Source organism: Anser brachyrhynchus (assembly GCF_964034855.1).
Source record: "Anser brachyrhynchus genome assembly, chromosome: 3".
Classification (NCBI taxonomy): Eukaryota; Metazoa; Chordata; class Aves; order Anseriformes; family Anatidae; genus Anser; species Anser brachyrhynchus.
In genome coordinates, this window is record NC_137696.1 from 76,429,318 (window position 1) to 76,454,411 (window position 25,094).

The 25,094-nt window shown below is 40.6% G+C and overlaps 2 protein-coding genes across 5 annotated transcripts; both read right to left on the minus strand.

Moving 5' to 3' along the window:
• Positions 1 to 4,599: 4,599 nt before the first annotated feature.
• On the minus strand, positions 4,600 to 15,405 carry RPF2 (ribosome production factor 2 homolog). Of its 2 annotated transcripts, none has more exons than XM_080586886.1 (10): positions 15,248 to 15,405; positions 14,945 to 15,077; positions 14,074 to 14,111; positions 13,364 to 13,403; positions 12,316 to 12,397; positions 12,132 to 12,208; positions 10,592 to 10,691; positions 6,151 to 6,253; positions 5,014 to 5,158; positions 4,600 to 4,860 (listed from the first exon to the last, which is right to left on the minus strand). In XM_080586886.1, exons 1-10 carry the CDS (start codon positions 15,268 to 15,270, stop codon positions 4,681 to 4,683), a joined length of 921 nt encoding a protein of 306 aa, XP_080443012.1. In that variant the 5' UTR covers positions 15,271 to 15,405; the 3' UTR covers positions 4,600 to 4,680. The 2 variants fall into 2 exon arrangements, with proteins under 2 accessions (XP_080443012.1, XP_080443013.1); XM_080586887.1 differs by having other exon boundaries at positions 15,159 to 15,291.
• Positions 15,406 to 16,554: 1,149 nt separating this feature from the next.
• GTF3C6 (general transcription factor IIIC subunit 6) lies at positions 16,555 to 23,847 on the minus strand. Of its 3 annotated transcripts, none has more exons than XM_080587309.1 (6): positions 23,819 to 23,847; positions 22,818 to 22,898; positions 19,934 to 19,997; positions 19,335 to 19,379; positions 19,082 to 19,195; positions 16,555 to 17,386 (listed from the first exon to the last, which is right to left on the minus strand). In XM_080587309.1, exons 1-6 carry the CDS (start codon positions 23,825 to 23,827, stop codon positions 17,013 to 17,015), a joined length of 687 nt encoding a protein of 228 aa, XP_080443435.1. In that variant the 5' UTR covers positions 23,828 to 23,847; the 3' UTR covers positions 16,555 to 17,012. The 3 variants fall into 3 exon arrangements, with proteins under 3 accessions (XP_080443435.1, XP_080443434.1, XP_080443433.1); XM_080587308.1 differs by having other exon boundaries at positions 19,082 to 19,192; positions 23,703 to 23,840; XM_080587307.1 differs by having other exon boundaries at positions 23,703 to 23,840.
• Between the last annotated feature and the right edge of the window lie 1,247 nt (positions 23,848 to 25,094).

Sequence of the window (25,094 nt, forward strand, 5' to 3'; positions counted from 1 at the left end):
AGATTTTGTCTGTCCTATACACCTACATGCTGCAAAAGCATTTAATTTTTCCTTATTGTTCCTTTAACTATACTTTTTTCTTTAACAAGGCAGCTTTGTCCATACACACTTAAACTCTTCGGTCACTTCATCACGTAAGCCACAGAACGATTTCCTTCCAGGAACAGAAGGAAAAGAAATAACTGAGAGCCTAATCAGCTATTACCTCTTGAAAAGAGCAACACAGGTCTAACGGGGTTTAAAAGAAATGTAAAATATTTTTCATAACTGAGGAAAATAACTAAATCTGTCTTCAAAAGATTTGAGGATTGCAGTGCTGGCTTTCCAAGTACAACATACCACCATGCAGTATTCTGCTCATGCTCAGACTAGAACAAGTACAACTTGATATTTCATTCGAGTTCATTAAACAAAAGCATTCAATGCAGCTCAAAAAGCCTCATTCATAGCATAGCTCCGGAGCATCAAGGCAGGGAGGGGGGAGGAGAGAAATCTGTTGAAAAAAAAATCTTTATAGCAGAGAAAATCCTTCCAGCTAAGAGAGATGCCACATCAGAAGTTTTGTCAGAAGGTTACTCTTGAGGGAAAGGAGACCATTTCAAGAAGTTTTCTGAACATTATTTTGAAGCTTGCCTTAAAACTGATCTGAATAGATTTCTTTGTGCTTCGTTAGAGGGTACGCAGATGAACTAGTGCCTCTCTTACTACTGACCAGGGCATGTCAGGGGTCTGCACTGACAAACCTCAAAGCTTCTGTGAGCTTTACAGAGCAAAACACCCACGTGGAGTGCTTCCACACAGGTCAACATCATTCCAGCCAAGCGCTGGTGCCAGCTGCTCCAGCTCCACTACAGCACAGGCACAGGAAGATACACAAAAGCCGTCAAATAGGCAGGGAACTCACAACCTGCATGGTTTACCTTTGATCCCAAAGCAAATGCCTTCCAAAAGTCATTTAGTTGTTCCTGTCACACCTGTGAAATGGTGTCTGCTTCACAGGGAAAGTTGTGGTGAAGCTCACTCACAAACATGTCCCGCACCACATGCACCACACGTGTTAATATGGATTATGTATGGCTATGTTATATGTATTATATATAGCTAATGTTTTCGACTTCCTTCTCTCTAATATTGGAAACTTCTCAGTAACACAGCTCTGCTCTGGCCTCCTTACGTTTGACAGCATCTGGAATAAGCGACGGTCCTCTCGGCCTTTTCCCCCCGGCTGAAGGAGGCAGCAGTCAGTGCTATACCCAGGATGGTTGTGGTGTTTGACTTTTCCTCTCGTCGAGCTTTTTCCTATCCCTCCCCAGCTGCACCCACGCGGGCGGGGGCGGGAAACCCATCACAGTCAAACCCAGAGGGCACTCGGTGAAAACAAGTAAGGTTGCTAAGGAACACCAGGTAAACTCAAACCCACAAAATCCAGGAAATGGAAAGGAGTTCATACATTCGTTTCAGACAGGCGCTGCTCATTCCCTTCTGCACTCGTTCTGTCCTGTTGTACTAATTCCCAAAAACCTGGGAAACCTAGAGCCTAGGTTCCCACAAGGGCCTGGCACGGTGTCACTCAGTTATCTACCTCACTTCCGTCATTATTTTTAAATCGTACCACACAAAAAGAGCAAAGTAAGAATATAGTGCAGGTAGACTACGAATTCTAAGCGTATCACCAGTTAGGTTAGCTTTAATTACAGCAGCAGCGATGACGCCAGCTGTAGAGCTGGTGCAACGCGAGCCTACAAACCGCAGCTCTGCAGCAGGCACAAATCCCTGCCCTTGCCATCCTGGAGCTCGGCTGAAGACAGCAGGGGCTCGGCTACTGATTTGCAACTCCACCTCCGTTTTACCACACAGGCACAGCCTCGGGAGGAATGCTTCGCCAGCGGGGAGCTTCTCCAAACCAAACTCATTTCTGCGCTCAACCCGTAAGCAAAGCTATCTCCGGTGCATCTTTGGGAGGTAAGGAGATGAAAGCCAAGGGAAAGGGGTGAATGTACCAGCCAGTAGTGCCTTGCCCACACCACACAGACCCTGGGGCCGTGTTTATGTTTTCAGTACCCGGTGAGCTCTGGAGGCAAGGGGCAACTGAGGTGAGGCAGGCCCCTTTCATCAGCTGCCCTCTGAGCACAGCGTGTTCTGTTCCCCACGCACACAGCTACGCTGCAGCACCTGACAATTTTCCTCACGCTTTTAAGACTGTGAGAAATTAGAACATGCCACCAGAAAGCTGTTATATTTAGCCCTCATATCTCCATTTACCTTGAGTTAAATCAGGTACTCGAAGAGTACCGACTGCCTGCCACGCAGAGGTGCAGTTGTGCACGCTGTACGTCTGAGATCACATCAGCCACACATCTTGTGCCTGAAGCACTGCTTCACAGCAAGGCTGAACTTCAGAAGAAGCAGGGTGAGCTCGGTTGTGACTTGCCATCGTCTTATCTCCTCACACACTCAGTGAGTCACTTCTGCCGTAAGAAATTTCCATTGCCCACTCAGTTTGCACCAAGATGGTGCCACTTCGACTAACACAAAGTATTTATTAGAAATGGAGCAAATTTAAATCCGTGTTAATGACATAACCGAAAAATAATTAGTATGAAAAAGCTATAGCCTAAATATCCTTACATTGTATCCAGGCAACATCTTGCCTCAAATTTTGTCCTTCATGTGACTGTTTCAGCAAGAATAAAAGGATATTTGCAAAAACAGGCCTCAAGCACTTCAGGTTCCACCTCTAGTCAGCAGAGACAAAAGACCTGCAATGGATGCAGGCAAGTTCTCCACTGACCAGCTTCCTGTGCTCAGGGATTTTGCATCTCTCGGAAGCTGGGCAGTAGTCACAGGGACTGAAGACTCAGTTGTCCGAAGGTCAAGCAGCCCTCACCTGTCTGAGCTCCCTCTTCACACCAGGAGCCAACCAGCAGCAGCTTTAAACAAAACCCGTGTCACGATGCAACAGTTCATCTCCGAGCACAACCAAATAACCATCTCCCTTTTCGCATGAAGATATGATAGGACATCATAAAGTCTACATTGCTTCTGTGAAAATCGGTCCTCACACACCAAAGTAAGCACCAGTATTAGCTTTCAGATCAGGAAGATGGGTATTGACTAGAAGTCCTTAGAAGACCGCATGTCCAGTAGTGCAGTTCTTGTGTAACTTTTACCAGATGTTGCTTTCAGTGAACACTGGAGTGGTTTGTATTTCAGAGAGATAAGTGGTGAACACAAATCTGAAGTAGCTTATGGAATTATCCATTTCTCAAATATGTAGTTAGAGACTAGAAATAAGGATCAAGAGAGCTGTGCAATTTATTTTGTATAACGATGCATAGTATTTTTTAGGTAAAACATTGAAGATACATATTTTTCTTAGCTAAATACCCTCAAAAAGGCCACAAATTTTTAAAGCCCTTTCTTTGTCACACTGCGAGTTTGATCAAACCAGCACAATAAGAACATCATACGAGGTATTTGCACAACCATATGTTCAGCTCAGCACTCTCACAAGGAGAGCAAAGCTTCCCAACAGCTTCCATCCAGGACGCAGGACAGAAGTAAAAATAATGAACTGCCTGTTTCTAATGTGGCACTTCAGATGATTAAACTCTGAGAAAAACAGCAAGGAAGTATTGAAAATATAACTGGGAAGAGGAAGCTTGCTGTGTACACACTTTCATCATAATTATCCTAAAGGACAGAAAAATACTGTCCAAAGAGATGAGCAGAAGAAAAAAAACATTTTTTAAGTATGTTCCAAAACATAGAATGCCACAGCTGTGTCTCACTAAGCTCTGAAGCTCTCATCCTTTTTATCCAAGCCTTCAACAGAGTCTTCACCAACTGATGGACATAAACTTCAGAGGGAAGCAGCTTTCAAATGTAGGTTAAAAAAAATAGTTGGGCCTTTCATGTTTGCTAAACATACTGTAAAATGAAGCACGGTAGAAATACTTAAGAACAGTAAAAACACTAACGTACCTTTGCTCCTTCTAATCTGGGCACAAATCAAGCATCAAAGATTGAAATTCAAACGGTAAAGGTTTCATTTATGCCTAAAGCAAATATCAGGTACTTTGCTACCATGGTGATGAACACGGTAAAAACACCTTAATCGCTCCCAATTCTGCAAGTGTAAAGTAGGGCTTGGTGCAATAATTAAAAACACAGTCTGGCATCAGACACATTTTGAGAGTTCGCACTTTAGAAAATGATCTGTAGTTTAAGTATTGCAGTTGTGCAAAAACTGAAATACAGAAACAATAAATGAACACAGAAATCATATTGCATGTATTATGCATATAAGCTACTACTCCGGTCCTGCAGGGAATTTATAAGATAGGTTGATTGATCAAGGTTTCCCAACATTATAGCCACAAAACTGTTTGGGAAATGAATCACCTGCTTAACTAGCATATGTTTGCTAACACCAAGAGAATAAATATTCAACTTCGGAAAATTAAGCAAGTTTCATCGTGTTTTTTTCTTCTAAATAACCAGATTTCATGCTAAAGCTCAATACCCCAATGTTCCCTTTAAAACGACAAATCATTAAAAATATTTTTTAATTAAAAAAGCAACAAAGGCAGCTGAGTGTTTTATGTCTGACATTTTTATATTACAATTTATGTAAGAAATTCAAAGATACAAAAGAGTTTCCAAAGCTGTTCCACACTATCACGCTGATTTTGCCTTTTTGGGACTAATCCCACCATCTTGAGCTGACTTCTCTGCTGGCCTCTTTCTCAACCCCTTCATTTTTCTTGTTTGCAGTTTACTAAGATCTTGCTTTTGCATGTGGATTCGACCATAAGTTGTACCAAACACATCATGGGATATATTCTTTTTCTTCTTAGGCTGTAAGGGAAGAAGTACATTAGTATTTCTGAGTAGCGCGTGCCCATAGCTCTGGTGAGAAGCCAGGTATCTGGCTTTACTATCCACATTTACCAGTAAACAACCAAATCAAATGCCTAAAAGCAAGGCCACTTATGTTCCCAAGGTACGTACCTTCAGGGCTTTGGGTTGTTTTAAAGACAGCTTATAAAGGTCATCTGAAGCTAAGTGTGTTCTCCTCATAACCAGATCTAATGAAGGCCCTATATCTTCCAGTTCAATTCTTGGTATTTTACAGCCAGATTTCTTCAGAAGTACCCTAGAAGGAAAAAACCATCAACTTTGTCCTCTGTGCTACAGATTTATTTGTCTTCCTAAAGGGCATGTTCAATCATGTGGTTGGGAAGACTACTAAAAACAGTTACTATTGCAAACTCCATTATTGAGAAAAGATGTCTGTCAATAATCCTTTATAATTCATTTCCAGCACAACTTGAATGTACCCAAAATATAATCTAGTTTAGGTCACTTTATTATTATTTCTAAATAGGACTAGCATTATCATTACAACGGATAAAATTCAATTGCAGTACCCTAAAAGCCATGCCATTCCTCAAATTCTAAGTAGTGCCCGGTGTATTAATAGACAGGGAAAAAGCAAGTACTACAGTTTATAGCAAAACATTCCGAGCCCTAGCCAAGATTTTTTTTGGTGGTGGTGTTCATTGTTGTTTTGCTGTGTAAGGTTTTTTTTTTTTAGAATGAGACTGTAGATATTTTGTTATAACAGAAATCAATAAAGTCTCACAGAACACATAAGCTATGAACACTCACAACCTGTTAAGGAAAGGCCATGGACTGTGAGCAAACACCAATGCAGGAAAGGAAGATAATTTTGTCCGTGTTTTCCTTGTGTATCTCTGGCTACAGCCTACCACCTGTCATTCTTTGACAAATGGAGGTGAGGAGAGCCCTATAAATTAGCCTGAGATCAGTCTCTGACGCGTAAGATAGCACTCAGACTTTACCAATTCACAAGGTTGAATTCACTACACCTTGCCAATCCAACCGTATCAGAGAGCAGCCCTCCGAGCTAGAGGGAGCTCAACAAGGAAGGAAGCAGTTGGTATAGGTCTTAAGCGTTTCCCTTGTGTCATGCAAGTTACTCTGAGGGTAACCTCTACACACAACAGTCTTCTAAATGGAGTAAACCATTGCTCCAGGCAGTTCAATTACACAACTGCAGGCTAAGATTTGGAAAACCTTGACAAGTGTACCGAAAAAGCAAACACAGAAGAAACACACACTCACCTGTAGCTTCTCATGTAAATCTTCCCATCTAGAGCTGTGAAATGCAGAACATGCTCTAAACCAGCCAGGCGAATGCTGGGCACAGTAGGACCTCTGAAGAAGTCTAAAAGGACATTTGAAAAGAATAAGAGACAGGTTTCTTGACTGAGAATCAAACCAAGAGATGACTAACAGATTAGCTTATTTTATAATAGATCCACGTCACAGCAGTGATGTGATGCCTATATAGGTTCTTTTTTAACATCAAATAAGGTCTTTGTGTGTGAATTCAAGTGGAGGACTTGTTAGTGTTAGGTCAGAGGTTGGACCAGATGATCTTGGAGGTCTCTTCCAACCTAGATGATTCTGTGATTCTGTGATCCTGACAGGAATAGAGCAACTTTCCAGAGACAATTCAGTAGCAATATATATATGTTATCTAAAACCAAGTAAATGGATCAGAGCAAATATACTTTCAGAGCAGTAACCTATTTTTATTAAGGTGATTGGGATAACTGAATTGTCTACTCCTCTAAATTTTTAGCTGGAAAGTCATAAAAATGAAATGTGTCTCTGATATTTAGGCCAATTCAAGCTTAGCTAAACATAGATTAGCACAGAGAAGCCATTAGTTCAGATATCTTTTTTAAGACAGCAAACTAATACTTAACATACTTAATCAGAGCCAAATTTGGGAGAGTGCAAAGAAGTGATAAACAGTACAACACAGAATAAAACTGCGTTTTCTTTAATCTCATCTACATTCTCTCTCAGTGACTCCAGGGAAAAAGGTTTTCTCACAGCTCTTTCATACCTTCCCCACAACAAAGCACTTCTGTTCTTTGGGCACGCAGTATTTGTGATTACAGTTAATATTTTCTCTACTTAATAAATGAAACACCTATAAAAATAGACACTTAAAAGTACTTACTCCGTTTGCAAATAGAACACTGAAATACAGGTTAAATACAAAATTAGCCATCTTTAGCCAGGTTCTTATGTAAGGTCATGAAAAATACTGTGCAATCAGACAGCCTGCAACAAGCACAGCAATCTGTCCAACACATGCAGAGGGTGGAGAAAGAACGTGACCTTGTCTGAGGGAACAAGGTGTGCTAATAAACATGACAAGGCAACGCCGAAACACAGGAGAACTGCTAACAGATGCAAAACACATCAGTCTCTTCCGTTCTGTCCCATTTGCAGATTCCTCGGCAAGTTGTCTTTTCCTCCACTACCTTTTTCAAGAGTATCAGCACTGGAACGACATCCAAAACAAAGTCTTGCTGGCACACATCAGCTGGAGTCTAGCCAGGAAATGTCCTTGGTCAATTAAATACTCACAACTCTTCCTCTCCTGGGTTGAGCTTGTAGTGAGGAAAAGTTGCAAATAAAATACTTTTTTTTTTTTCTTTTTGCATATATCTTCCCCTTGACAAGCTCTCTGCAGGTTCACAATGTTAGTGGTTTTATTGGCAACCTCTCCCTTTTGTGTTTTCCTGTGGCATCGCACATCTTTTTACCCACCGGACGATCTCTTCCAAACAAATGCAGGTGGTCAGGAATTTCTGTTTCCTGGCAATGTTTAACAGCTGCAGAAACTTTACGCTTCAGTATACCCAGAGAGTTGACATTTTTAATGTATTTTTAATTTACAGCTCTTGCTTTGGTTGGACTAGAGAACTGCTTTCTCCTCTCTTTCCATTCCTAGTTCTTCCTCGTGCGCTCAACATGTTTCCAGCACTTCTAATTTACTTTTTCCTGCAGAGAGCTTCAGAGAACCTTTTTCATTTTCAGATTCCTAACTTTCAAATTCCTAATTTTTTTTGGACCATGAGCCTATACACTTCTTTTTGCATCAGTTCATATCCAAAAGCTGGTAATACTGTAACTTCTGTAGCCATGGTTATCATGGGAGGAGTTTAAAGCCTATCCCAGACTTTTTTTTCCCCCCAGCCATCCCCTTTCTTGGCTTGATAGAAACCACAAATCCTTGAGACACTCCAAAAATAACCGTGTAAGACAGTATGAAGAACAAGCTGAAAGCCAATCCAAAATTGTAGAGGACTCCTACAAATCAATGGCCTAGAAAGAACATAAGCAAGCCATGTAATACCTAGCCATTTCTAAATGGCTGGTAGTGTGCAATAGCAGAACGAGCCAGCAGGCAGCGTTGCAAGAGAAGAAATGCTTAATAAACACAAGTTATTAGAGTTTTATGAACTGAATTCCAAGGAGTCACACTGTAAATGGATTCCTGTACTACCATCTTGCTAGGCAATGAAAGCCAAAGAGAAAGAACAGGATGTCTTTGCCCTCCAGGTCTCTAAAGAAAAATGCAGCTGCCATTTAATTACCTTCTAAATAACTTCTTGCACTTCACAGCTTAAGTGACAGAGGTCATTTTACCATGGTTTGGCTGCCATGAAGACAGTAATTCACCCTTGCTTTTTAATTCTACACAGAAACTGCTGTAAGACAATACTCCAAACATGCACAAACCCTTTTGATACCACAAAAGCCAATGAAAGCTTGGTTGTTCGCTAGCATCCCTGGCATCACATTGCTTTGGCAAAAAGAAGCTGTTTGCTATCTAATACTCCCTCTGGGATCTCAACAGTACTGCTACGGTAACAAACCACTTGCTGTTGTTAAAGACATTTTTTTGTCTTTCTTAGCAATAGAGTGGCAGCTTAAAAACAAATCTTATGCAGAAACAGAATGAATCTGTTTTTCCCAATCAGGGAAAAGCACTCAAATTATCAGCCAAATTATTTTAATTGGTTGTTGATACCTTCAAGCCTTCGTATGACTTAACCTTTTCCTTTGTCTGTTGTTTTGCATCCAGGCATTTCACAGAACAGAACATCAAGACTTGGAGTACATTCAAGAAGAAAAACTGGATATCAATTTCAGCACATTTGACTGCAGAGAGCCATTACAGGCAAATTAGCAGGAGAGGAGAGAGGATTTCTTTTCAAAAGAAATGGGACAGGAAAGACTAGTTAGTTATTTGGCAACTATCTAAGGATGCATGTCTTCCATTTAAAGTATCAAGCTGTGTGATAACGGGGTGGAGGAGCACACCTGGATGCCAATCACCAACATCGTGCAGATGTCGGAACAAGATACACCTTAGGAAATAATGTACGTGCTTCTTGCAATGTAAACTTTCATTTACAGTGAGTTTAAATAACGCACCTTTGTGCCACTGATCTTCACAGTCAACAGTCACCACCTTCAAAAGTTTATAAGCACAATTACTAATCTTTCATCTACTCTAAGGAAGAATCAGCTGTCTTGACAGGATGCAAGTGCTCTCCATTCCTGCTCCCTTTTTAGTCCCATTCCAGATGCAGCGTCTTGCTTTAAGGAATCCTAAGAGCAAGGGGGGTAGGGGGAAGTGCCACTTCTAAGGTTGCTTTCCAAAGAGCAATCGCTCTGTCTGTTTGCCTAGAAAAAGGAGCCCAACCTATATTCTCTCTACATGAAAGGGAGATCTTACAAAGACCAACAGTTATGAATTGCTACAACCCAAGAATGAACTGAAGGAACACTCCTGCTTTTATTGGGCCAGTTTCACAATTCTACTACAGCTTTAAAAAAAAAAAAAAGTAACCTATTTCTAGGAAACCCATTAAAAGGCAAAAAAAAAACCACCACCCTAGCAAGACTTTTTTTCCCTCTAGTGTCAGGAGATGCTGTAACATACAACCTCTAGGTCCCCAAAAGTTACCCTAAGAGAAGTTTCATCATTTTTGTAGTTCCCTGGAAAAATCCTAAAACATGCTTCAACTTCTGATGCTTCCAACCTTGAAACAGAAGGGGGAAAAAAAAACAACAAACCAAACCAAAGTAACTCCACACACTCTATGCTACCTACTTTACTAAGATCCCAGCATGCCTTGAAATTATGACACATCTTTTATCTACAGCTAATTTTTAATACACATATTAATTCCAAATAGTCAGATCAATGGCACTTTTGTTAGAACTGGTCAAGTTTCCAGCAGAAAATGCTTGCATGATGAAAAAAGGCTCAATTATACTGATGTGACGTTTTCTGTAAGCAAAGACATCCCATCCACTTCATGAACTTAATCCAACGATTCAAAATTAGGTATTTCAAAACATTTTTTGGTTAGAAAAGTAATAATCCAGTATAATTACAAGGAAAAGACTTTTTGAAAAATGCCAAAGTTTTCTTACAATCAAAATTATGAATTTCAGTGAGCACAAAACTTCCACTTTGGAATCTTCTAGGCCAGTCTTCTTTACCTCTGTCAGTCACGGTGATTACTTAACTCTAATTTCACGTCACATGAAATTTACAAGTGCCCCCTTTTGATTCCTTTCTGTGCTGAACAGAAGCAAACAATTATTGACAAACCTGCATTTCCCAACAGATCACACTGCTACAAGATTTATGCAATCCCCCTGCTCAAATAATCAAAACACTGACCAATAAGAAGGTTCTTCAGTCTTCTGTATTCTTCATTTAGGTCAAACATGTCACCAGCGAATATCAACATAGGTTTTGTTCCTTCAGGACATTTATTGTTCTACGGAATAAGAATTTCAAACACAAGAAAAATTCAGACCATGTTAGGGAACATATCATTGACTTAATGGCTTGTTATCCATTCAACATGGAATGAAAAACTGTGACCTATGATCAACATGAACAGAACAGACACTTTTCTCCTTGAACAACACCGTAAACATACAGAAGGACTGTTTCTAAATGGCTGAATTGCATTACTCTTTGTGCTGGGTAGAAGAAGAGATTCTTTACTATAAAACACGCAAGATAACACCTTGCAAAGAAAACAAAAGGTTAATTTGACTGCAACTACTACCAAGAAAACTAGAGGCAAACAGATCTATTATACTTTGACACTGGAGAGTCCATGAAAAAAGCTAAAAGTATGGTTTAGTCAGTCACCTCATTCTAATTTTGGTGAACAAATACAATTACCTGACTATAATTTCCCTGCTATAGGTATTGCTACCATCTATGTAGAATGCAATGCTATGAAGATACCTACTACAAACTATCTGAATTTATGGGAAAGATTCACCTTTATAAAAGTAAATTCCTTCATTATCCCTCTAAACTGTCCTGTCACTGAACTAATGAAAACAAGGACCATAAACCTTATTTTTGCAGCACATGAAGTGTTTGGTACAAAATTGGCTCATTTTGGCAAGACTAAAACATAACATGACAAGAAAAGGTGAATTTTCTCTGAATTTAAATAATCAAAATGTTAGCTGTCTGTCTGAAGTAAGTACAGTTCCCTGAAAACTGGCATTTTTATGCTACTGAAGACTACAAATTGCAGAGTGATTTCAGCAGAGTGACTCTCTGGTTATAAAACACTTCAAACTGGTAGGAGTACTGCTGCAGCTGAAAGAAGTGATCCCATCATGTGTCAATCCATCTTCACACCAACATTTGTGTTCATGAAGATAACCCAGCTGGAGAATAACCTTTCCCCTTTGCTACGGGTTTGTCTTCTATTAAATCAATTCTGCAAACCCACTTGCTGCACAGCACTACAAACTTTACTGGGGGGAGGCGGGAAGAGGTTGTAAGCACAGCTGCCCAGTGCTGTCTCTTCTGATGGCTGGACCACCTTCTGGTTTTTAAATGTGTTATCAGTTTTAAAAGTGCATGCCAATTTATATAGGAACTTCCCATGGGCAGAATCTCAATAAGGAATTTTGTAAATGTAACTCTTTAATTAAAAGTTAACATTTTAGGAATAAAGGAAATTTTTAAAGGAAGTTGTAGAAAGCCTACAGCAAGCTTGCCCTATGCAACCCACACAAAAAGCAGAGCAAAAAAGTAATATTCTACACTAGTACAAACAAGCAGTCCCCAAACACTGCATGAAACACTTTTTAAAAAAGGTTCTGGTCTTTAATGCACAGAAAACGCCAATGCACCAATAAAATTCACCAATAGATGTCGCTGAAATACCGCAGTAATTCCTTACCTTGACATCTTTTAGGGATACGAAGTTCTCGATGCCTAGCTCAATCATGTCCAGGACATGATAGTCAAACATGCGACCTGTAAAGGAGAAAAAAAAAAAAAGAGGGGAAGAAAATCCAGATACTTAAATATTTATTGAAAGCTAGACCTTTCATCCAAATAAAAACCCAAGACAGATCTATTACCTATTATCAGGTTGTTAGGTCTCTTCTTGTTATGAGAGCCAAACAGAAACAGAGAACAATCTGATTTCTTTGAAAAGAATTCCTACAATTGAAAAAAAGAAAACGTAATAAATTGTGAGTTCCGGTTCGTAAGTGTTCAAAAATATTTAGAGAAGGTATGTGTCACAGACATGTGAGTTTAGGAGCTGCTTAATGAGAAGAACAATAGTATTTACCAGAAAAGCGTACGTCTCAGTCCCCATAAGCTAAAATTGACAGCTGGATCCAACGTTCAAACAACAACTAATTTCCTTTTATCTATTTTATTATTTCCCAAAGCACTCTTTCTTATAGATGAAGCTAGGTATTTTTTCTTGCCACTTCATCTGTAATGTCCTTTTTCATAATTCCTCATTATTTATTTTTACATAATACATCTTCAACTATTTTTCTTTGCCTGAAGAACATTTGCAAGTCTGCCACAACTTTTAAATTTCACAATTTAAGTGAAATTGCTCACATTTCTGACAGTTCTTTACTGAATGCTGAAGAGAACTCTCAGCTCAGATCACATCAGCAGAGCAAGTATGAAAGTATTTGGTACTCTGCTGAGCTTTTCTTCCCCCATTCAAGTATCGTCAAAAGTCACAGAAAGCTACGACCCCTCCATGTAACTGCTTTAACCTATGAATTCACCAAATTGAAAACAAGTTGTTCATAAGCTGTGGCACTTGAAAGGACGGGCTTTTAGAAAGACAAAATAAACACCTTTATTTTATATGAAGTACTGTTACATCACTCCTAAATTTGCCTGTCAGTTTGGAGAAACATGCATTTTAGGCAAAAAACATTCCCACGATATCAGGATTCTGTCTCGAAGCTAGAGGAATAAAATGCCTACTGGCACCATAAATGTAGATGTAACCCTACCTTCAGCTTACCCAAAATTATTAAAGACTTGGTTTCTCATCTAATTTATCACAGACTGAAAGAAAATTATCCTCCAATAAAGTTATGAATAACTTTACAGCTACAAAATCTCGTAAGAAAAGACATGGCTTATACTTACCAATGATGTCTGATCCTCAAAAGGCCTGGTAATATTTTTCCTGAGAGGAGGCAAGGGAAAAAAAAAAGATCAAAAAAATAGTAAAAGCTGAGATGAGCACTTTAGTTAATCTTATAATAACACTAAGATTCTGCATTCTGCTGGAAACTCCGGCATTAGAAGTTCAGTTTCAGCTCCTACCAAAAGCAGTATTAATACTGCCAGGTGTTCCTTCCTTGGCACTGCCTGTTGACATTTTCAGTAAGCCTTTGCAGCTTCCCTGGGGCCTCCTGTGCCACTGACAACTATGCCACCGGCACTTCACAGACAACTGGCTTTGCCTGTTCATCCCACGTTCAGTTTAGCTGCTGTTATTAATGCTTCTGCACTACATCTATATGGACACCGGGTTCCCATTTTGAGCAAGCCCAACCTATCACCATAACCAGCCCAGCCTACCCACCTGACACAGAACCTCGCTAGCTGGCTGCACAGAGCAGAATCGGAGAAGCCAACCGCTCAAGTTTGCTATAACTGCTCTGTAACACTTGGCACAGAACCGAGCTCAACATCAACACCAATCACTTGTTGCTTGTTGCTAGTCTACTAAAATTTAAGATGAATCTCTGCCACCTTCTGTGACCCCTTCCATTGTTCAAGCCTCCATGCCAGCCAGCATCTCTCTTCATGGTTGGAAATGACCAAATGCTGTCTTGTACGTGACCACTTACTTTTTATACAGTACAGCAAAAGGTTTCTTCACAGCATACTGCAAGAGACAAAGTTAAACGTGCGTTATATCAAATACACCTAAAGGCACAGAACTGCTCTTTCTAAAACCCTACAACTTACACAACCACATGAAATACAATAATTGTTTGTGCGAAACAATGCAGAAAAGAAGTCGCCTCAAAAAGCCTGCTCACAATAAAACCCTCCAGGTCAGTAATCCTAATCTCGGCTCTCAATTAATTGGGGATGGATTTATTTCTTGAAACTAAGAAATAAGCTAAGGAACAGCTGAAATCAAAGCCACGTAATAGAATCTCTCTGCTTGCTTGAGAAAAAACAGTGAGTGAACAGCCACCCGATGATCATTAGCATAAGATGTTAAAAGGACAAAGCAAGGAGAAAAAATAGCACAAGTGCAACTACAATATTCTCAGGTACAGAGTTGGAGGACTGGATTGGCAAGTTTTGGCTGAATGCTCTGCTTTAACAAACAGAAGAGGTTTATAAGATCCTGAGACATGATTTCAGCTGCATGATCCAGTCCCAATTCTGTACCCAGTCCTCTTGTTTTTAAATGCACTTGCAATGCTTCACCCCCTATACGGAAAAATAATAAGGAAGAGAATAAGCTGAAAGCTTCTGCCAAAGTGAAAGGAAATAGAAAAAAAAAGAAAACATCATTTGATGGGGAGGTAATGACATCTCTGGAGTACTGGTCACAATCTGAGATCTAGAGAATAGGAGAGCAAGAAAATATTGATATTGCAGCATACAACATGTGAATTGTAAGGAAAAGCAAAGGGAAGGTACGTCAGTATAGTGCGACAGGCGATACAATGAAATACCGCATGCACACACCCAACAACTTACAATGTCTTTGAGCACTTCCGTCACCGTTAAGTTTGCATTTCCCCCTTTTATAAGCATGGCATTTTTCGTGTTTTCCGTAAGCTTGGGTTCTCTCTTCTCCAGAAACCTCTTCGCCCTCTTGGTTTTGGGCTTCCTGTAAGGAGACACGACCAGATCAGGGCCCCGCGCGGGTAACTCCCTCCCGAGCCCAGCCCCGGGCTTTTCCGAGCCTTGCCTGCCCCTCGCCGGGGGAGGCCGGCAGGGGAGGCGGCGGGGAGGCCGCGCTCGGCAGCGGGCAGCCCCTGCCCGGAGCCCCGCACTCACACCACCCGCTCCAGCGCGTCCATCGCGGCCTCGCGGTCGCTCCTCGCCGCCGGCTCGGCCTTAGCACGTCACATCCACCGCAGGGCGAGCGGCAGCGAGCAGGCGGCCTCCAGCCGGCTGGTGGTGCTGCTCCCCGCCGCTCCCGCGGGCCGAGGGCTCCGCTCCTCGGGCGCGCACGCGGTTGTGAGCTGAAGGCACAAGAAAGCCCGAACACCCCTAACAAACAACACTTTGTCAGCAGCGCACCAAATACCCTCAAGAGGGGACGCTTCGCCAATAAAATCCTCAGATAGTAAGCAGAAAAATCTTCCCCTGCCCACCTACAACTAATTCAAAATCACCTCGTACCCCTCCTGAAACGAAACGGCTCCGCTTTCTGTACTCCCCTGCCCTAAGGCAGGTTGCCTCCAAATATATTCCAAAGGTTTTTAGGTATTTTTTTTCAGTGCAAATACCAAAACCGAATGCTTATTTTATCAGTAGTCAGCACGCTGCACACACTGACAACTGTCACGCAGTGCTTAACGTCAGACAGGGCAGCTGGCTGTAGTGATGTCGGGTATCCATGCACACGGGCACAAACAGTATAAAATAACCCCACGAGGATGATGACTGCTGTAGTTCTGTGTTCAGATACCACATCTACCCAGTACCCTTTTTAGTTTAAGCCCCCCTCCCCCCTTTCAATTTTGAGCTGTACTCCAAATAGCCAACATGTTCGGCTTTTTGGGGTGAAATCAGTAGCACTTAAAAATGCTGGGTTTAAAAAAAAAAGTCATGAATGCACCACACATTCGTTTTTTACATGAAAGTACAATAAGCAATATAAATTGTGTTAGTATGCACTATCAACCCACAGACTAGCTGGGTACCACCATACAGTCAGGTGGCTCACTTTAGGAACCACCAATGCAGCTACAGAGTATAGGCACAAAAACCTTCAGAAAAATATGAAAAGAGCAGAGCCCGTAAGTTTTTTGGGGCAGAAGAAAAACAGATTCCTTTTATGTAACACATTATGTCAATACAGAAAATGGAGAAGGGAAGTGTGGCGGGTGCCTTGTTATGCCCTAGATGTCAGCCGCTGACTAGCGCCTAGGGGTTCCCAAGACCTGACTAGACAGAGCCCTGAGCAACTTGGCTTGAACTCAGCACTGACCCTATTTTAAGGAAGAAGCCAACCTAGAGACCTCTGAAGTCCCTTCCTACAGGAAATATTTCTCAGATGAGTCAGGGAAACAAAAGATGCTAGAGGAAAAGCAAAATAAGTTTAACAAGTAGTTTAACAAGTAATCAAACACCAGTGATTTTATCAAACCTTATGAAAGCCACCTTTATTTGAATTTTTCTTTCAGTCAGTGCAGTACAAGAACACACACAGTAGGCAGCTGAATATTACACACAAGGTGAGGCTATACCTGAGTTTCAGGACTTTCAACAATGTTTTTTTTTCCCCTTTTTACAAAGCATCCCAAACAGTACAATACATCAATGTTTTTCAAAGGCATTTAATTATGTAGCTGTTTCCTCTTCTTCAATTTGAGGTAGAGATACACACATTTCCAATTGGCATTTAAAAACAAACGAAGCACTACACCTCTCCCCACTCAACTCCGAACACAAAAGGAATGCACAAGAACATGTCAGTTTTTCCCCCGCTAATTGCTCAGATAAATTGGAAATCATGTCATAGCATATACATTTGGTCTTCAAAAGCTGGCCCGTTTAATTCCACGAAGAAATCCTGAAGAGATGAGAGCTGACATCACGGAGGGGTATCATCTAAGGCAACGCTTCCAGAAGGAGAACCCTTTGCCTCAGGAGCAGGACTATGAGGCAGAGGAAGAGGAGAGGCATCTACTTCCAAGCCGTGCTGCTTTCCCAGATCGCAGTTCGTGTCAGAATTTCCTTTGTCACTCACCTCTCCCTCTGACTCTTCAGCTAGTTTGTCTTGGGCCTGATCACAGTTCGTGTCAGAATTTCCTTTGTCACTCACCTCTCCCTCTGACTCTTCAGCTAGTTTGTCTTGGGCCTGAGCTGACTCATCAGAATCTTCCTTTTCATGCAGAAAGCTACAAATCATATTAGGCCTGCTGTAGGAGAAGTCTCTGTCCTTGATCTGTAACCACTCCACACCATCTGATGCAAAGAAGGAAAACTGATATTAGTGACTAAAGAAGTGAAGTCTTAACAGCATTTGTTCTTAGCTTAAGTTTGTTGTTTATTAACCCTGAGCCAGAAAAACATTTAAGTACAAGAGTCACTTGGGATACAAAGATACCTATCAAAAATTTGGAGCAACACCAATTTGTGTGCTGAGTCTCACCCCAGGTTCATACCATTCATTTTCCTTGAAATACAGGGCTATGAATAACAAAGGTATTTGATAAAGAAAGACCTGTTTAAAATAGAGATAAACTTAGCTGTTGATAAATTAACAAGAATATGCATAGGCTAAACTTACTTCAGTAAGACATATTATATAGCAATGGGTATTTATCTGCTGTCATTCAGGAGAAGATACTGGAATGACTGTGTATGATTCATTGAACTCATCAGCTCAGTGTGGAAAGAACAGTCACAAGGAAGGTGCAATTATTAGGAAACTAACGAAGAGTAGGAACGTCATTATGACAAAGCACAAAACTATGCTATGCTCATGGCACAAACACTGTGCCCTGTTCAACCCATACTGTAAAACTAGAGAGAAAGCAGAACTGGTCAAAGCAAAAGGTTAGCTCCAAAGAGACTTAAAAGAGAGATTAGAATTCTACTTGGAGGAGGCAGCCCAGAGGGATGTTTATATCTTTCAAAACACAAAGAAAATATTTTACAAATACAATGAAGAGAACGCAATGTTTGTTCACCTGATTCTCAGAACATCTAGTAACGTGACAGGGAGTGATACAGAGAGCAACCAATGCACCACCTCCCGAAGTCAGGAGCATCAAGCTCTTGCGATACATATTCAGACCCCAAAGGGAACTGCAATTCCACTCCCCCTTCAACCGACTTTTAGGCAATACACACTGCCAATTCGCAAGACGTTTTAGTTACTTTGCATGCACAATACTAAGCTTCCTTCAGAGTATAGAAACACAAAGTATTTTGCAGTAGGTAGCAGTGATGCTCCCTTGGGAAATAAATCGGCCTTTTTATTAAGCAGCACATTCTCTAGCTAATGTCACTTCAAAAATAATAGTTTCAGTGTTAGTATGTCCTACTTAATGACACGGAGAGGAAGAATGCATGGTGTTGATAAGAACGCTGATCTCTGGTTAGATTCTAGATAACATTTCATGTTGTATCTCCCATGAGCAATGTCCCACTGACTGTCTCACATTTAACATTAAACGGCTACGTATTCTTAAAATGTGAAGCAGCAACGCTGACTTGAGTGAAGAGCAGCAACTAAAAGCAGAATGCTGCTAATTAGCATTGCTGTATGTAGTGGATACCCAGTACCTGAATATGCAGGAGAATTTTGTATAAAAAAATTCCACAGAAGTAAAGCAAACATACGAGCACTGAGTTCTGCCTACAGAATGAAAAACCAAAATGTATTCTCTGCTATGTATATCCTTGCAAGTAAGTTAAATTCAGGTACAATTAACGGTAAATTCACTAAGAACAATTTAGTTATAGTACATAAAATATGGAACTTCTTGCTAAGGACATTGTGAATTTTCAACTACTACATAGACTCAAGAAGTCATTCCATATATTGATGGAAATAAAAAAAATCAGTGAAGAACAATTCAATGCAAAGATATTGCCTCAGATTTGAAAACTAGTGCCAAACTTTTAGAAGAGTAAGAGCACAGAGGCACTAACCAACATTCTCTTCTCCTTCCTTCTTCTCTGTCAGAAGCGTCCGTGTCATATTCAACTTCTTCATCGTATGGCACTTGTACTTGAGCTGTACTTTTTGGTTGCCTTCTGCATCTACTATGAAAAGAGGAGAAAAAAAAACAATACCCAAAGCCCAATCATTATAGCGAATTCCACTATCAGCTGAAACAAGATGAAATTATTTTGAATTTCACAGGCTGCCACAGCAAACAGGACATCAAATCGTAACAATTACCATGCTCTGTGTTTTCTTCAAAGACCACGCAGGTTCCCAAGGCATCTGTGGAAAACAAAGTGCGACAGCCTTAGAGACTAACTTTCATCAGCCAGAGATACCGCACCCACTGGCACAGCTCGGGGAATGTTCTGATTTCCAGCCTCATCTAAAGGCCCTGCACCTGGTAACCACTGCCAGCTCAGAAGCAGACAGGAGCACCACAGTCACTGAATGTTACTATGAGAGGGTTCCAGATCGTTTTCTTCCCGATTTTGTCACCACAGGCAGCAAACAGGAAAGCCGCAGACTGCACAGCACGAGTCCTGCTCGTATGCGAGACAGTAAGCATTAGGGGGCACTCCAGGGCATTTTATATTCTGTGTTTTTCTTTCAGAAATACAGCTGGTACACCCCAGAGTCAGCTTCCAGGCACACCTTCCAATAACTAAACGTGAATGCATGGCTAGTTTAGCTGGTGCTGCTCTATATAGTATTATTCAGACACCATCCAGAACTTCACTGCTTAAGGGTCTCACATCTTCCATTTGCAGTGAAATTAACTGATATTAAGAAAGTTCTTTGGGTTACGTGAAAAGGAGATATATTATTTTTCCTACCTTCGTATTCTCCTGCAAAGACGTATCTGTCCACTTGTAAAATGGGCCTCTCTGTCTCTATTCCCTACAAAAAGATGGAAAAAATTGCATAGATGTTACATGTCTGTTAGTCCAGGCAAATTTCTTACTCAAGGACCAGAGCAGACAGATATAGCAGAATCTGGATTACGTTAATTCCTTGGAAAGATAAATGCAGGTTAAAAACAACAACAACAAAACAACATCAGGTAGCAACAATAAAAATAAGTACTCCATCACATTACACATATGAAGTAAGAAGTTTTTTTTAGGTATTAGAGAAAAGGAGTGCATTCCAGACTGTAAACCTTTCCCAAACTATCAGCTTCATGTGAAGAAAAGGACATCTTTAAAACAAGATTTATGCAAATGAATTAGAGAATTCAGCAGAGCCTATTATTTTACAGAAGCCAGCAGATTCCTGGAAGGTGAAGAGATACAATTAAATTAATATTTGTTAGTTTCCATAAAACATAATAGAAGTAGTCATTAAATTGGCCCTGTAGCCTTCTGCAATGTTAGGCCCAGGGGTGAGAGGGCAAGGGGGTGAGTTTTCTTTCAGGTTTTTTGGGAGGCTTAGTTAAACAGTGCTAATAACTGTTACAAATGGTATAGGCAGTCTTTCGTTAGAATCAGTGTACTGTTAAAATACAACAAAAACAACGTTTCATGACAATTTTTTCAGGCTACCACCATACGTGCTACTTTAACTATATTAAATGCAAGGAAATAGCCAGATAATACTGGTCTATTAATTACAGCAAAATCAATAATGCTGAACTGGTATAGAAAAGGCTCTAGTATGTTAAAAAGGACCAGAGGAATGTAGACCAAACTTCAACAAACTATCCACTTAGGTTATAGTAAGTAATTTTAAAACACTTATTTCTTCTAAGAAATTGATTTAACCCCAGTGTTAAGTTCACAAAAAAAAAAGTTTGCATGGAAAAAAAAAGAGTTATTTTCTAAGCTCCATTTAACACAAGTTCTGCAGAGCAGGAAAACTCCCAAGCTTTTGGAAAAGACAAAGAGTCCAGCATAAAGCATTACAAAAGCAGCGGTTCAACTGCAGGGTCACAGAAACTCCTGTCATTACTGTGCAGGAGTTGGAAATTGCTGTTATTAAACAAGGATGGGGGAGTAAGGCAGCATTTCTATCAGCTTGTTCCTGACACTACAGCAGAGCCTCCCATGTTCTACAGACACTAAGCCTTTCCAAACGCATAGGCCAGGAACTCAATATTCTTCTTAATATATAAAAATGATCACCCGGATAGAACACATTTAAGGCAAAATGTTTACAGTGTCCTATTAAAAAAAACATTATGCATAAGTATATGCCAAAAGTTTTCAAGATGAGGCACCATGTAGTAAATCTCGTAAAATGCAAAGTATCATACAAGTTAACAGGAATTTGTGCAATTTTCCTCTCATACTTTTAATGAATAGAAGTACCTAAGATTAATGTTCTGTGAGTTTTTTTCAGCAGTTGAAGTTGAGAACATCAATAGCAGTAAGCTAGCAGGTAAAATTTCTGTTTATTTTATACAGCAGGAAAATCATAAAAAGTTGAACAGTACTATGCTGCAGCTATAAGGTTTTTAATATTCTAAACTTTATTTCTTTGGTTGATTGGAAGTCCTTTTTTAGATCATGTGAAAATGGAGACTGTCTTCCCCTTATATGACCAGCATCACAGAAAATGTGATGATCAGAATACCACAAAGCAAAATCTTTTATTAGAGATTTAGGAAGTTTTCCCATTATATATGAAAAAATCTCAAGGAATGCTTACTCTGCGGAGTGAGAGCAAGAGGATTTCTGTATGAGTAGCATACAGTGAAGATACTAAAATGTTTTTCTAGCAGCATTATAGGAGAATCTCAAAGCACAACATTTAAAAGCATTCCATTAACATTATTGAAAAACATACAGCCATTCAACAACCAGTACTAAATCATCAATTTAACACATTTCAACTGACTTAGGTTAGATCCAAGAAAACCTACTTATAAAATCACTTGCTTATAAAAGCATAACCATCCAGTAATGGCTAACTTTTGAATTTGGATTGTATTTCTGTATCTGAGATTTTCAAAATTGACTTTACCACCTCACCGACAGTCTGATCAATGGCATGCTCTGAGATGTACTCTTCCATCTTAGCAACTGACAACCTGTAATAGAAGTCTGGTTTCACAAATTACCCGCATGTCAGTAGTACTTGTACAATCTACACAACTCTCATAGCTTGAGTAGGTTTTAGAAAGGCAAATCAAATTTGTCCCATACAGAGAAAATGATTAAAACAACTCAAAATAGAAAGACAGGTAAGCTTAATTCTTACAATAACTTCACAGAGAAGCAAACAACCACACATCCAAAACTTTTTACCATAGGCTTGAGACTGAGTTATCCTTTACAACACTGGAACCTGTCGGGCAGTATCTACAAGAAAACATTTTAAGTACAGCGCAACACAGACAGATGTGGTCTTTGCCTCTAAGCTGAGTCTAAGTTTCTTTAAGAAATGTGCTAAACATTTCTTTTTGTTTTTAAATGTGTAAAATACATCATTTAATACCCAACTAAGACCTTAAAAGCAGAGCCAATAATGGTCCTAGCTTATAGATACCTCTGAAAATATTTCTTTATATTTGTGTAGTATTGTTTTCAGAAACAACATGCCACTTCTGACAGTGAGAGGCCACAACCTGCAACCAAACACAGTCAAGAGAGTGCATGCAATTCTCTACTAAAGATTTGATGCAAATGTTATCAGTTTTAAGGAATTTGGAAACATCCCCACTCCCTTGCTCACACGTGTACTCACTTACCCCTTTCCTATTGTGCTGTAATCACTCACCAAAATCTTGCATTTGTTTTCACATTTTTCTAAGAAGTCTGAATCGATAATTCCTGACAGTTCCACCATGACCAGCTGCTCCTACAAGATAAGTTTATAACACACATCTGTAACTGATGTATCTGAACTCTTGAAAACATACAAAGATGAAGACCTTCAGAATAAACAGACCCTCAAAACAACTTATTCTGCACTACCTACATTTTCCAAACGTTAAGTATTTACCTAGACAAGATATTATAATGAGAGGTTAAGTGAAGCAAATGTTGTATGATATGACCACTGTTAACTCTTTACAACACACTGTCTTGAAATCCATTACTATTCGCAACTCCTTGATGTTTGGGGTGAGGAAAATTCAAAAAGAAAATAAGAAAACAAAAACTTTTAAGTATTTTTATTGAAGGCAAAGCTTTCAAGAACTGTAAACTTCTGAGTAAATGTGAATATACATAAGATTAGAAAAGCAATAGTTCATCTTTTCAGACGTTACAGTGATAAGAAACAACTGTTACCAGGAGAGTGCTTTCTGCTAATACTGGTTTCCAGCAAACTTTAAGTAAAACCGTAAGGATGTGACTTTGGAAACATGACCCCTGACGAGACAGAAAAACGCAACGGGCTGAGGGCAACGCGACTGCCCTGCCCAGCTAGGGGGAGCCATGCCAGCTGCCCGCCCCGGTCCTCCTCACACACCGGGCCTCCTCCCGCGGCCTCCCCGAGCCGCACAGACGCACGAGGAGAAAAGGAAAACCGCCATCTCCCTCAGCGCGGCCCGAGCAGCCCTTAGTGGGACACAAGCCCCACAGGGAGGCGGCAACACCGCGTCCCTTCCCCTAACGCCGCTCCGGGGAAGGGGAAAGCCCGGGGGGCGCGCTGACCGACCTCCACCTCCTCTTCGTCCTCCTCTTTCCTCTCGCCCCCCTTCACTCCCTCTACCGCCGCCATGTCGCCGACGGCCGCCCCACTCCCTCCCCTCAGCGCACACCACGTGAGCGCACCGCCGCCATCTTAGGGGGCGAGCGGACCCGCCCCCCGCCGCCCCCAGCAGGAGGCGGGCGCCTGGGCGGCCCTTAAATGGCGGCGCGGCAGCAACGGCCCCCTGGCGGCGGAGGGGGGGAGCGGGCTGGGGAGGTTGCGTGGGTTGCTGCATTTAAGGATTTCAGAAAAATAAAAATAAGTTTTTGAGTATCTAATTTCATGTCCTGCCACTAGAATGAGATAGATAAATAGATGCTTAGCTCATTGAACGCTTTTGGGAGAATTCTTCAATGAGCTTGAGGCTTTTAAGGGTGTATATAAATGTTGGTAGTTGACCTTATACTGCATCATACAAGCACATGTGCAGTGAACCCACCCTTTAATGGTTCTTAACTGTTTTCTATTTACTGAATGGTTGTATTTGATAATTACGTTTTTGGGCCAGGTCTTTATGTCTTCAGGTAAAATTAGTGCGATTCTAAAAAAAAATCTGCCCAAATAAATCAGAATAAACACCCTATTCTAAATACACATTTAAAAATCATCATAATTAACAGAGCTTCTATAACATCTGATTAATACCATTGTCTTCTTTTAATTTAAGTGACTTTCTAAAAGTGCTGAAAGCCCTTATGAGAACGTCAGTGTGGGCCAGATCAGCCTGTGTAAATCACAGGCTGGCATGAAGTGCTAACAAAGGAGCCAGTACATTTCTTTGCTTTTATTACCAGCCTCAGTGTCATGTAGTAACCGGGGTCATCTCAGTCTTCTGAGTCAGGGTGTGCGGTTGGGTGATGGGAAATTTTTGGTGCATTAGTGCTAAATGTATTTTAAAAGAGGCTCTAGCTCATTGTCAAGCTAAACTTGCCATGGGCAGTGGTGATTTGCCTTGGTCTATCATATCCTGGCAAGCATATTTCAACAATTTCTCTCTTAAATGAGTTGGATGAAAATGATGCTGTAAGGATCCTCGCAGTCTGCCAGGGAGATTGAACTGCTTGATGAGATAAACACAGAAATATATGTTTTGAGGATCCAGGGTTTGGATTTCTGTGGCCTCAGCTAGCAATCCTGTCAGTACTTGAAGGGATTTATTTGTGCATGCTGCAAGAGGCAAGTACTTAGGTGGTACATAGGTCAGGTTGAGTCAGTGACAACCAAATGGTAAATTTAAACAATTATGTTTGAGATCTACATCTCTAATACGTATGCATTGGTTTCTGTGGGTTTACTTGCAATTTAAGCATGTTAATGCATATTTTAGTTTGAGCTGTCTAAGTTTGCACACCTTAGTTG

What these genes read in the sequence shown, in the direction of transcription:
- RPF2 (XM_080586886.1), bottom strand. Translation starts at nt 15,270, where the DNA reads ATGGACGCGCTGGAGCGGGTGGT. An exon ending in CGGAAGTGCTCAAAGACATT is followed by an intron (nt 14,112 to 14,944) that starts GTAAGTTGTTGG and finishes TGTCTCTTGCAG; the next exon opens with TATGCTGTGAAGAAACCTTT. An exon ending in ACTGAAGAACCTTCTTATTG is followed by an intron (nt 6,254 to 10,591) that starts GTCAGTGTTTTG and finishes ATGTCCTTTTAG; the next exon opens with ACTTCTTCAGAGGTCCTACT.
- GTF3C6 (XM_080587307.1), bottom strand. Translation starts at nt 23,765, where the DNA reads ATGGCGGCGGTAGAGGGAGTGAAGGGGGGCGAGAGGAAAGAGGAGGAC. An exon ending in AGGACGAAGAGGAGGTGGAG is followed by an intron (nt 22,899 to 23,702) that starts GTCGGTCAGCGC and finishes CTTATCTTGTAG; the next exon opens with GAGCAGCTGGTCATGGTGGA. An exon ending in CTTTGCAGGAGAATACGAAG is followed by an intron (nt 19,380 to 19,933) that starts GTAGGAAAAATA and finishes TGTTTTCCACAG; the next exon opens with ATGCCTTGGGAACCTGCGTG.